The 13,143-nt window shown below is 52.6% G+C and overlaps 1 protein-coding gene across 1 annotated transcript; it reads left to right on the top strand.

The window, feature by feature from the left end:
• Positions 1–2,758: 2,758 nt before the first annotated feature.
• Positions 2,759–10,006, top strand: LOC144610838 (riboflavin transporter 2-like). The gene is made up of 3 exons (XM_078429791.1): positions 2,759–3,687; positions 7,332–7,455; positions 9,589–10,006. The coding sequence occupies exons 1-3, from the start codon at positions 2,759–2,761 to the stop codon at positions 9,799–9,801; spliced, it is 1,266 nt and encodes a 421-aa protein (XP_078285917.1). The 3' UTR covers positions 9,802–10,006.
• Positions 10,007–13,143: the final 3,137 nt, after the last annotated feature.

Genomic DNA, 13,143 nt, shown 5'->3' with positions numbered 1-13,143 from the left:
AACTAAACTAAACTAGACTAAATGTGCACCAAGGAGCAGTGAAAAACGTTTTGTGTGCTATCCAGTCGTATCACACTGGCTGGTAGAGGGAAAGAGGAGGGTCGGGTGGGGGTAAGGGGGAGAAAAATCGGCTGCTCGGGGAGGGGGGATGGGTGTATGGTGGAGGGGAAGTGAGCAGAGTGACTTAGTTGGTGGTTGAAGTTGGAGCACAATGTCATGGGTAGACACGAAACGCTGGAGTAACTCAGCGGGACAGGCAACATCTCTGGAGAGAGGGAATGGGATGCTGCCAGAGATGCTGCCTGTCCCGCTGAGTTACTCCAGCATTTCGTGTCTGCCTTCGGTGTAAACCAGCATCTGCAGTTCCTTCATGCACAGTGTTATGGGTTGGGTTCACGGGAAAGAGAGAGGATGTAGGGAAGAATATTACTTAAAGTTGGAGAATTCATTATTCATACTGTTAGATTGTTTTGTCTTTTAAAATTTAGTTTAGTGTATTGTCACTTGTACCTAGGTACGGTGAAAAGCTTTTGTTGCGTGCTTTCCAGTATCCAGTCAGTGGAAGGACAATACGTGATTACAACTAAGCCGTCCACAGTGTACAGATACACGATAAAGGGGATGATGTTTAGTGCAAGATAAAGTCCAGTAAAGCCCAATTATAGATAGTCCAAGAATCTTCAGTGAGGTAGATGGTAGGTCAGGACCACTGTCTAGTTAGTGAAACAGGAAGATGATTGAACTTTATTACCTTCCATCACAGCGAGGAATGTGGAATCCACTGTGGTGGATGTTTCTGTTAAATTTTGTTTTATTTCGCTGTGTGTTGCTTTTTACTAAAAAAAACTAGAGTAACAAGATGGACCACCGTTGAAATCGCCTATACTGAAGTGTAGTACGCAAAGGAGCCATTTTAGTAGGCAACACCCGCCATTCGCTATGCCTCTTGCAGTGTAATCAGTGTTGTGGGGGAACAGTATGTGTGATGATACCATTAAATTGCAGAATATATCTCATCTATCAACTTGCTATTGAGGGCGTGCAGCGTAGGTTTACTAGGTTAATTCCCGGAATGGCGGGACTGTCATATGTTGAAAGACTGGAGCGACTAGGCTTGTATACACTGGAATTTAGAAGGATGAGAGGGGATCTTATCGAAACGTATAAGATTATTAAGGGGTTGGGCACGTTAGAGGCAGGAAACATGTTCCCGATGTTGGGGGAGTCCAGAACAAGGGGCCACATTTAAGAATAAGGGGTAGGCCATTTAGAACGGAGATGAGGAAACACTTTTTCAGTCAGAGAGTTGTGAATCTGTGGAATTCTCTGCCTCAGAAGGCAGTGGAGGCCAATTCTCTGAATGCATTCAAGAGAGAGCTAGATAGAGCTCTTAAGGATAGCGGAGTCAGGGGGTATGGGGAGAAGGCAGGAACGGGGTACTGATTGAGAATGATCAGCCATGATCACATTGAATGACGGTGCTGGCTCGAAGGGCCGAATGGCCTCCTCCTGCACCTATTGTCTATTGTCTATTAACTCACAGATATTTGTTATTTTTCTTTTTAAATGTTTCTGCAAGTTTCTGCCTAATAAAATGGCGCCGTGACGTGCTACGGTTTTTAGAGTCGAGTCGTCTATCTTGTTCTTCGAGTATCTTTGCTTTTTACTTAGCATGGCTGTATGGCAACTCAAATTTCACTGTACCTTATTTGGTACACATGACAATAAATCGAACTTGAAATCTTGATCTTGAAATCTTGGTTCAGTTGCCTGATAATAGCTGCGAAGAATCTGTCCCTGAATTTGGAGGTGTGCGTTTTCACACCTCTTGAATGATGGGAGAGGGGAGAAGAGGGAGTGACCGGGGTGAGACTGGTCCTTGATTATTGGTGAGACCACACCTGGAGTATTGCGTACAGTTTTGGTCTCCTAATCTGAGGAAAGACATTCTTGCAATAGAGGGAGTACAGAGAAGGTTCACCAGATTGATTCCTGGGAAGGCAGGATTTTCATAGGAAGAAAGACTGGATAGACTCGGCTTGTACTCGCTGGAATTTAGAAGTTTAGACAATAGACAATAGACAATAGACAATAGGTGCAGGAGTAGGCCATTCAGCCCTTCGAGCCAGCACCGCCATTCAATGCGATCATGGCTGATCACTCTTAATCAGTACCCCGTTTGAGGGGGGATCTTATAGAAACGTACAAAATTCTTAAGGGGTTGGACAGGCTAGATGCAAGAAGATTGTTCCCGATGCTGGGGAAGTCCAGAACAAGGGGTCACAGTTTAAGGATAAGGAGGAAGTCTTTTAGGACCGAGATGATAACGTTTTTTTTCACACAGAGAGTGGTGAATCTGTGGAATTCTCTGCCACAGAAGGTAGTTAAGGCCAGTTCATTGGCTATATTTAAGAGGGAGTTAGATGTGGCCCTTGTGGCTAAAGGGATCAGGGGGTATGGGGAGAAGGCAGGTACGGGATACTGAGTTGGATGATCAGCCATGATCATATTGAATGGCGGTGCAGGCTCGAAGGGCCGAATGGCCTCCTCCTGCACCTATTTTCTATTTTCTATGTTTCTATGTTTCTAGGCTCTCAATTGCCTGACTCAAGTGGAATTTTTTGTGGGGAAGTTGTGGCATGATTTTTTATTCTTTTGTCTTTTCATTTGCAGGTGAGCTTGAGGTGTCGGAGGCCGGGCCGGGAGACCCACGGTAAATCCGGGCCAGTGGTCGGGTAAACCCGGGCGGGCACCCACAATGTCTCTGCTGATCCACCTTATGGTGGTCCTCTTCGGGATGGGTTCTTGGGTGGCTATCAACGGCCTGTGGGTGGAGCTCCCGCTCCTGGTGCCCGAGGTCCCGGAGGGTTGGTACCTGCCCTCCTACCTCACCATTGTCATCCAACTGGCCAACGTGGGTCCTCTGGCGGTGGCGCTGAAGCACAAGCTGTCTCCGGGCCGCCGGGCGGAGAGGGGAATCATCTACGGGGTGGTATGCATGGGGGTCGTGGCCTCCTTCCTGCTGCCCTTCTTCTGGAAGACGACAAGCCTGGTGGCCGGGACACGGCGCAGTGTGGCGCTGCTGGTGCTCACCTTCTTCTTGGCCCTGGTGGACTGCACCTCCTCCCTCACCTTCCTGCCCTTCATGGCTCGCCTGAGGCCCCGCTTCCTCACCACCTACTTCGTGGGTGAGGGTCTCAGCGGGCTGGTGCCGGGGCTGGTGGCCTTGGCGCAGGGGGCGGGGGTGGTGAGCTGCCTGGAGGGGGCCGGGGGGGCCAACGGGTCCAGCAACGGGACGGTGGCCATCTACCGCCCGGCCAACTTCCCGCCCGAGGTGTTCTTCTTCTTCCTGAGCGGGGTGATGGGCCTGTGCCTGCTGGCCTTCGTGCTCCTGGACCGCCTGCCCCCGGCGCGGTGGAGGGAGCCGAGGGCAGGGCCGGGGGCCGGCGAGGGGAAGGAGGAGCCCGAGCAGAAGGCCATGGTGGACGCCGGCCCCCCTCACCGCCCCCCTCCGCCGGCCCTCTTCCTTGCGCTGGCCTGGGTCAATGCCCTGACCAACGCCGTGCTGCCTGCCATCCAGACCTACTCCTGCCTGCCCTACGGAACGCCCGCATTCCACCTTTCGGCCGCGCTGGGTGCCCTCGCCAACCCACTGGCCTGTTTCGTGGCCATGGTCTACCCCAACCGGTGAGTGGTTCAGTTTAGTTTAGAGATACAGCGCGGAAACAGGCCCTTCGGCCCACCGGGTGGGTGCCGCCCAGCGATCCCCGCACATTAGCACCATCCTACACACACTAGGGACAATTTTTACATTTACCCAGCCAATTAACCTACAAACCTGTACGTCTTTGGAGTGTGGGATGAAACCGAAGATCTCGGAGAAAACCCACGCAGGTCACGGGGAGAATGTACAAACTCCGTACAGACAGCCCCCGTAGTCGGGATGGAACCCGGGTCTCCGGCGCTGCATTCGCTGTAAGGCAGCAACTCTACCGCTGCGCCACCGTGCCTGCCCAAATAAGGGTGGGGGGAGGGGGGCTCAGTCTACCCCAGGGGTGAACGGGGAGGGGTAATGAGGGAGGAAGAGGGCAATTGGAATGGGTGATGTGGAGGAGGGGGGGGAGGGTGGCGTGAAAAGGAGTAGGGCAGCACGGTGGCGCAGCGGCAGAGTTGCTGCCTCACAGCGCTGGAGACCCGGGTTCGATACTGACCACGGGTGCTGTCTGTGCGGAGTTTCTAGGCTCTCCTCGTGACCACGTGCGATTTTCCCCGGGATCTCCGGTTTCCTCCCACACTCCAAATACGTGCGGGTTTGTAGGTTAATAGTCTTCAGTAAATTGTCCCTGTTGTGTGTAGGGTAGAGCTGGTCTACGGGGTGATCACTGGGTGTGCGCTCCTGTATCCTCCCACAACCCAAAGACGTGTGGATTTGTAGGCTGAATGGCCTCTGTCAAATGTAAGAGGGAAGCTAAGTTCAGGAACCATTCAAATCTTTTTGGGGTCAAAGCGACATGCGTGGAGATAGGGTGAAGAACTTGGAGAATGAGGACCAAAGTTGGTAGAAATGCTGCCTTTATGGACAAACTGTCAGGGCTTGCAAAGGAGAAAGGAGTTTGAGAGAAATTACAGCAAAAGTGAGTGAATGTTTTTACAGGTGCGGGTTTACAAAAGAGGACACAGAGGGCTGGAGTAACTCAGCGGGTCAGGCAGCATCTCTGGAGGACATGGATGGAAGGGATCCTTCATCTGAATCAGTCTGAAAAAGGGTCCCAACCCGAAACATCGTTTATCCGTTTTCTCCAGAGATACTGCCTGACTCACTGAATCACTGTGTGTCTTTGGAGGCTGAATTTCTGGATGGGTCGATTAGCAAGTTTGTCGACAATGCAAGTGTTTGGATTGGTTTAGTTCAGCGATACAGCGCGGAAACAGGCCCTTCGGCCCACCAAGTCCACGCCGACCAGCGATCCCCGCACACGCACACTATCCGACACACATTAGGGACAATTTACAATTATACCAAGACAATTAGCTTACAAAATGCTGGAGTAACTCAGCAGGTCAGGCAGCATCTCGGGAGAGAAGGAATGGGTGACGTTTCGGGTCGAGACCCTTCTTCAGACTGATGTCAGGGGGGCGGGACATAGGAAGGATATAGGTGAAGACAGGAAGATAGAGGGAGATCTGGGAAGGAGGAGGGGAAGGGAGGGACAGGCACCTGCACCTCCTCCAACCTCATCTATTGCATCCGCTGCTCTAGATGTCAACTTATTTACATCGGCAAAACCAAACGCAGGCTCGGCGATCGCTTCGCTGAACACCTGCGCTCGGTCCGCATTAACCAAACTGATCTCCCGGTGGCCGAGCACATCAACTCCCCCTCCCATTCCCAGTCTGACCTTTCTGTCATGGGCCTCCTCCAGTGCCATAATGAGGCCCACCGGAAATTGGAGGAACAGCACCTCATATTTCGCTTGGGCAGCTTGCAGCCCAGTGGTATGAACATCGACTTCTCCAACTTTAGATAGTTCCTCTGTTCCTCTCTTCCCCTCCTCCTTCCAGGATCTCCCTCTATCTTCCTGTCTCCACCTATATCCTTCCTATGTCCCGCCCCCCTGACATCAGTCTGAAGAAGGGTCTCGACCCGAAACATCACCCATTCCTTCTCTCCCGAGATGCGGCCTGACCTGCTGAGTTACTCCAGCATTTTGTGAATAAATCGATTTGTACCAGCATCTGCAGTTATTTTCTTATACAATTAGCTTACAAACCTGTGTGGGAGGAAATCAGAGATCCTGGAGAAAACCCACGCAGGTCATGGGTAGAGCGTACAAACCCCATGCAGGCAGCACCCGTAGTTAGGATTGAACCCGGGTCTCCGGCACTGTGGGGCAGCAACTTTACCACTGCCCCCATTGTGCTGCTTACAGTAGTTAGAGACAGAGAAGAAGGCTGTCAAAGGATACAGGAGGATTTAAATCGGATTAGACCAAACCAGCAGCTATGTAGATGGGCCAAGTGGCCTCAATGTCTGCTCAATCAATGTTGGCAAGCTCAGCGCAGAATTGTGGCTCGCCATCGCCCTCCTCTGGCATGGAGGCAGAACTGTCGGAGGCTCCAAACCAGTCGATCCCTCGGGTTTAAGATTACGTTTATTATTGTCACCTGTACTAAGGTACAGTGAAAAGCTTTACTCTGCATGCTGTCCATTTGGATCACATGATACGAAACATCAATATAATCAAGTCAAACTCAAATACAATAGGTAGAGCAAAGGGGAAGATACTGAGCGCAGAATATAGTTCTCAGCATTATAGAAAATAGGTGCAGGAGGAGGCCATTTGGCCCTTCGAGCCAGCACCGCTATTCATTGTGATCATGGCTGATCATCCACAATCAGTAACCCGTGCCTGCCTTCTCCCCATATCCCTTGATTCCACTAGCCCCTAGAGCTCTATCTAACTCTCTTTTAAATTCATCCAGTGAATTGGCCTCCACTGCCTTTTGTGGCAGAGAATCCCACAAATTCACAACTCTCTGGGTGAAAAAGTTTTTTCTCATCTCAGTTTTAAATGGCCTGCCCCTTATTCTTGGACTGTGGCCCCTGGTTCTGGAGCATTGTAGTGCACTAGAGAAGGTAGTTGAGACAGATACAATTACAATATTTAAAAGACATTTGGACAGGTACATGGATAGGAAAAGTTTAGAGTGATACGGACCAAATGTGGGCAAATGGCATTAGTTTAGGTAGTTTTTGGTCGGCATGAACTAGTTGGGCTGAAGGGCCTTTTTTGTGATGTAGGTTTCTATGAAAAGCGTAGATGGATGCAATCTTCATGTTGGATCAGTGTAGATGGGCATCATGGTTGGCGTGGGTTAGTTGGGCTGAAGGGCCTGAGCTGGGGTTGCCAACTGTCCCGCATTAGCCGGGACATCCCGTAAATTGGGTTAAATTGGTTTGTCCTGTATGGGACTACCCTTGACCCGTATTAGGCCCGGTTGGCGTTGTAGGCCCGTACACTGTAGGCCCGGACAGTGTAGGCCCCTGAGGGTGCCGTCTAACGGAGGTTGAGTAAGAACCGCCACCCGGCCCGGCTGGCCGCCATTAGTGGGGAGGAAGCATGTGGCCGCTGACTGGGTGAGGTCACGTGGGTGTGCGGGCGGTGATGTCACCTTTTGTCCCTAATTTGGGAATGAGAAGGTTGGCAACCCTAGCCTGAGCTGTACGTTTCTATGACTCTCTGAGACCGTCCCCTTAGCTGAGCAACCCTGCCTCGCTGTTGATCTTCTGTCCTCTCTCTCTCTCTCACTCTTTCTCTCCCTCTCTGCAGGTCTCTGAGGTTGATGGGATGTCTGACATTAGCTGGCACCACAATGGGAGCCTACATCATGGGCATGGCTGCCCTCAGTCCGTGCCCCTGGCTAGTCCACTCCACAGCGGGCACCCCCCTCATTGTGAGTAACTTTCCCCCCCACCGTCTGAAGCCTGGAAACTCATCCGATGATGGAAAACCCATTGGTCCCCACTGGGAGGTCCACAACCCAGCTGCCCATGTGGCAATGTGTGCCAGGTCCCTCGCGCCCATGTCCCCTCCGCTCGCCGCCCTGTGGGGGCTACGAGCTTTATTTTTGAATCCGTGCTCTCACCTCCCCCCCACCCGCCTCCCCTCCTTCCTCCTCCCCAATCTGTGTGAAACCTGTTGGGCACAAACCAACTCCTCAGGTTGGGTTTCTGCTGCCCGGTATCTTTCAGTTCAGTTGAGTCTAGTTTAGTTTAGTTTAGAGATACAGCGCGGAAACAGGCCCTTTCGGCCCACCGGGTCCGCGCCGACCAGCGATCCCCGCACATTCACACTATCCTACACCCACTAGGGACAATTTTTTAAAAACATTTACCAAGCCAATTAACCTACATACCTGTACCTCTTTGGAGTGTGGGAGGAAACCGAAGATCTCAGAGAAAACCAACACAGGTCACAGGGAGAACATACAAACTCCGTACAGACAGCACCCCTAGTTGGGATCGAACCCAGGTATCCGGCGCTGTATTCGCTGTAAGGCAGCAACTCCACCGCTGCGCCACCGTGGAACCGAGTTAGAAAGCATTGTTCTGATTGAGTTATTCCAGCCCGGATACTGCCCGAGGTGGGACAAGAGACCGGACAGCCTTTGTCCTACTTCCAAACCCTGAGATGCAGGTGCCTTGCCTCTGCCCGCCTAGGACCCCGTGGAATCCTCGTGTACCGAGGGTTGAACTCAAGGTCTATCTGCCTCCAATGAGCAGGGGAGAAGAAACTCTTGGCAAGTCTGACCCCTCCTCTGCCCAGCAGCATGTGTAAGATCTCGGCCCTCCTGGAATACATGACCCAACAATCATTTCAAACTCAAAATAGATGGTCAAAGGGGAAGAAACAGAGAGCAGAATACATTTCTCAGCATTGTAGCGCACCAGTTCCAGGGACAAAGTCCAATGTCCGTAATGGGGTAGGGGTGAAGACTGTACCCTAGCTTATGGAAAAACTGTTCATAAGCGTTCAGGGCTCTTATAAACTGCTCAGGGCGGCCACGGTGGCGCAGCGGTAGAGTTGCTGCCTTACAGTGCTTGCAGCGCCAGAGACCCAGGTTCCATCCCGACTATGGGTGTTGTCTGCACAGAGTTTGTACGTTCTCCCCGTGACCTGCGTGGGTTTTCTCTGAGCTCTTCAGTTTCCTCCCACACTCCAAAGACGTGCAGGTTTGTAGGTTAATTGGCTTGGTGTACGTGTAAATTGTCCCTAGTGTGTGTGGGATAGCATTAGTGTGCGGGGATCGCTGGTCGGTGCGGACTCGGTGGGCCGAGAAGGGGCCTTTTCCACACGGAGTCTCTAAAGTAAACTAAATTAAACTAAAGCCTGACAACAGGGGGGAAGAAGCCGTTCCTGAGTCTGGCGGTGGGCGCTTTCAGGCTTCTGTACCTTCTGCCCGATGGGAGCAGGGAGAAGAAGGAATGACCGGGCTGGGACAAGTCTTTGATTGTGTTGGATGTTATTCCGAGACAGCTTTCGGTGGGTGCTTGGAACCGGCGGTCAGGGGTGGTGGTGGTGGAGGCATATCCAATCGGGGTTGTTCCTGTTGACAATAGACAATAGACAATAGGTGCAGGAGGAGGCCATTCGGCCCTTTGAGCCAGCACCGCCATTCAATGTGATCATGGCTGATCATTCTCAATCAGTACCCCGTTCCTGCCTTCTCCCCATACCCCCTGACTCCGCTATCCTTAAGAGCTCTATCCAGCTCTCTCTTGAATGCATTCAGAGAATGGTCCTCCACTGCCTTCTGAGGCAGAGAATTCCACAGATTCACAACTCTCTGACTGAAAAAGTTTTTCCTCATCTCAGTTCTAAATGGCCTACCCCTTATTCTTAAACTGTGGCCCCTTGTTCTGGACTCCCCCAACATTGGGAACATGTTTCCTGCCTCTGACGTGTCCAACCCCTTAATCTTATATGTTTCGATAAGATCCCCTCTCATCCTTCTAAATTCCAGTTGGTGCTGTAGTCCAGTGTGTGTGACTAATGGTGCCCGTCTCTCTCTCTCTCTCCACGTCAGGTCCTGTCCTGGGTTCTCTTCGTCGGGACCCTCTCCTACGTGAAGGTGATGATTGGCCTGATCTTGCGGGACGAGGGCCGCAGCGCCCTCGTGTGGTGCGGGGCGGTGGTGCAGGCGGGCTCCATGTTGGGGGCGCTCGCCATGTTCCCACTGGTCAGCGTCTACAACCTCTTCCGCTCCGGAGACCCCTGCAGCAACGAGTGCCCCGCATGACCACGGGCGGCCGCCTGGTCGAGGGGTGCGGGGAGAGGACTGGACAACACCCCCCCCCACAAACCTGTACGTTGTCCCACCTACCCTGGCCGCTCGTGATCTTGCCCCCTTCACAAGGTGATCTGAGCACCAGCTTCTGGGTGTCGGGGGGGGGGGGAAGGGGGTAGGCAAGGCTTTTGCTGCCTCTTCCATCATGGATCCCTGGAGAAGACTGCGGAGGTGAGACCACCATTCGGCGCCCCGGTGGACATGATGTGGACCCTGCGTCTTTTCCAAGAATTCTAAGAATTCCTTTAACTGGGAATGTGTCTTTTAAAATCGCATTGGGGTGCGGTAGGAGCAAGAGAACGCATGGGGTGGGGAAGCTGGTAGAGCGGCTGCCACACAGCACCAGAGACCCGGATTCAGTCCTGACATCAGGTGCTGTCTGTGTGTGGAGTTTGTACGTTCTCCCTGTGACCGCGTGGGTTCCCTCCGGGTGCTCCGGTTTCCCACCACGTCCCAAAGGTGTGCGGGATTGTAGGTTAATTGGCCCTCTGTAAATTGCCCCTAGTGTGTAGGGGGTGGCTGAGAACGTGGGATAACATAGAAGGGTCATAGAATCTACAGAACCTTGGTGAAATGTAGATCGATGGTCGGCGTGGACTCGGTGGGCCAGAGGGCCAGTTTTAATGCTGTTTCTTTCAATCAATTGATCAGCGTCAAGTTCCATTTCACGTAGAGTTGCCAACTGTCTTGTATTAGCTGGGACATGCCATATTTTGGGCTAAATTAGTTTGTCCCGTACGGGACCACCCTTGTCCCATATTACGCCGGGGGGGTGAGGGCGCTGTAGGCTCAGACGCTGTAGGCCCGGACGCTGTAGGCCTGGACACTGTAGGCCCGGGGGCCGCTGTATGCCCGGGGGACGCTGTAGGCCCGGACACTGTAGGCCCAGGGGCCGCTGTAGGCCCGGACGCCGCTGTAGGCCCGGACACTATAGGCCCGGACGCTGTAGGCCCAGACACTGTAGGCCCGGGGGCCGCTGTAGGCCCGGACAGTGTAGGCAATGAGGCCGCAGTAGGCCCGGACCATGTAGGCCCGGAGGCCCGGGCGCCGCCTGACGGAGGTTGCGTAGCAACTCGCCTCCTGGCCCGGGCGGCCACCATTGATGGTGCGGGAGCACGTGGCCGCTGGCTGGGTGAGGTCACGTGGGGCGCGTGGCGGCGACGTCACCTTGTGTCCCTTATTTGGGAGTGAGGAAGTTGGCGACCCGAATCTCACGTGATTCCCCTGGGAAATCCCAGCCACTCTTGTTGACCTGCGATATTCCACAACAAAGACCGCCGTCTTGCCATTGGCCTTTGTCCCTGAGGTCTGTCAGATGTAAACGTCCCGGATTCTGGTCCGCCTTTCCCTCGAGAGACTGGACTGTCAGCGTCAGAGAGCCAGGAAGTCCGTGGTTGGTAGAAGAAGGTGACTCCCGAGCTTCGGAGACGGAGAGCTGAGGTCCTTGCCCTCGCTCCGCACCGAAGCTGTCTGCCCTCAGATACCGATGTCCCCCGGTTCCACCTCTGATCCTGACCAACCTCACCCAAAGAGGATAAACAAGCAACAAGGTGCCTCTGGATTAGGTTCCTGGCTCCCGGTCACCCAAACCGCGACTTGTGGAACAGTACAGCACAGAAACAGGCCCTTCAGCCCACAACAGCCAAGCTAAGTTAATCCCCTCTGCCTGCACGTGATCCATATCCCTCCATATCCATGTGCTTATCCAAAAGCCTCTTGAATGCTACTCTTGTTTCTGCCTCCACCACCACCCCAGGCCCCCACCACCGGAGAAGGCAGGAGAATGGGGTTGAGAGGGAGAGATAGGTCAGCCACGATTGAATGGCGGAGTGGACTTGAGGGGCTGAATGGCCTAATCCTTTTCCTATAACTTATGAACTTATAAATGCACTCTGCTCAACAAGACCTAATTGATCATCCCCATTACAGGAAGGATGTGGAGGCTCTGGAGACGGAGCAGAAGGGCTGGATAAGAAGGTATTGATACCTGATTAGAAGGTATTAGCTACTGGGAGAGGTTGGACAGACTTGGATTCTTTTCTCAGGTGCTCCGAAGGCTGCAGGAAGATCTGATGGAAGTATATAGAAATATGAGAGGCGTAGATAGGGTAGACATAGAAACATAGAAAATAGGTGCAGTAGGAGGAGGCCATTTGGCCCTTCGAGCCAGCACCGCCATTCATTGTCATCGTGGCTGATCATCCACAATCAGTAACCCGTGCCTGCCTTCACCACATACCCCTTGATTCCGCTAGCCCCTAGAGCTCTATCTAACTCTCTTTTAAATTCATCTAGTGAATTGGCCTCCACTGCCCTCTGTGGCAGAGAATTCCACAAATTCACAACTCTCTGGGTGAAAAGGTTTTTTCTCACCTCAGTTTTAAATGACAACCAGAAACTTTTTCCCAGGGTGAACATTTTCAAGGACTCGAGGGCGTAGCTTAAAGAGGCGAAGCTCAAAGGAGAAGTGCGGGGCAAGTTTTTTCAGAGTGGTGCGGGTGTCTAGAATGCGTTGCCTGAGGTGGCGGTGGAGGCAGGTTTGATTGTGGTGTCTAGACAGGCACATGGATAGGCAGGAATATGGATCACGTGCCAAGCAGCGGAAACGAGTTTAACTTGGCGTGGACATTGTGGGTTGAAGGGCCTGTTCCTGTGCTGTGCTGTGCTGTCCTATATTCTGATGTACAAGATAGTCAATAGACAATAGACAATAGACAATAGGTGCAGGAGGAGGCCATTCAGCCCTTCGAGCCAGCACCGCCATTCAATGTGATCATGGCTGATCACTCTCAATCAGTACCCCGTTCCTGCCTTCTCCCCATACCCCCTGACTCCGCTATCCTTAAGAGCTCTATCCAGCTCTCTCTTGAAAGCATCCAACTCAGTCCACTCAGCTAAGACCAAAGAGAAGGTAGACACAAAATGCTGGAGTAACTCAGCGGGTCAGGCAGCATCTCTGGAGAGAAGGAATAGGTGACGTTTCGGGTCAAGACTCTTCTTCAGACTCGACCTGAAACGTCACCCATTCCTATTCTCCAGAGATGCTGCCTGACCCGCTGAGTTACTCCAGCATTTTGTGTCTACCTTCGATTTAAACCAGCATCTGCAGTTCTTTCCGACACATAAGACCAAAGAGGCCTCATTTTCCTAATTCAAAGTTCTGGGCAGGACCACCCCCTCTGATTCCAGGTGCTGTTATCCTGAGCCTGCTGCCCACTGTCCAACTGGCACACAGTACATTAAACATTCCTTGGGTTTCATTGCCGGCTGGCTGGCACCGAACACCGCGACACA

This window comes from Rhinoraja longicauda, chromosome 2 (assembly GCF_053455715.1).
Source record: "Rhinoraja longicauda isolate Sanriku21f chromosome 2, sRhiLon1.1, whole genome shotgun sequence".
NCBI classification, from domain to species: domain Eukaryota; kingdom Metazoa; phylum Chordata; class Chondrichthyes; order Rajiformes; family Arhynchobatidae; genus Rhinoraja; species Rhinoraja longicauda.
The sequence above is the reverse complement of the archived record's forward strand: the minus strand, read 5'-3'. Positions and strand labels throughout refer to the sequence as shown.

Excerpts from the sequence above, each read along its gene's own strand:
- LOC144610838 (XM_078429791.1), top strand. The coding sequence starts at position 2,759 with ATGTCTCTGCTGATCCACCTTATGGTGGTCCTCTTCGGGATGGGTTCT. Across the intron at positions 3,688-7,331 it reads GCCATGGTCTACCCCAACCG|GTCTCTGAGGTTGATGGGAT; the intron begins GTGAGTGGTTCA and ends CCCTCTCTGCAG. Across the intron at positions 7,456-9,588 it reads CAGCGGGCACCCCCCTCATT|GTCCTGTCCTGGGTTCTCTT; the intron begins GTGAGTAACTTT and ends TCTCCACGTCAG.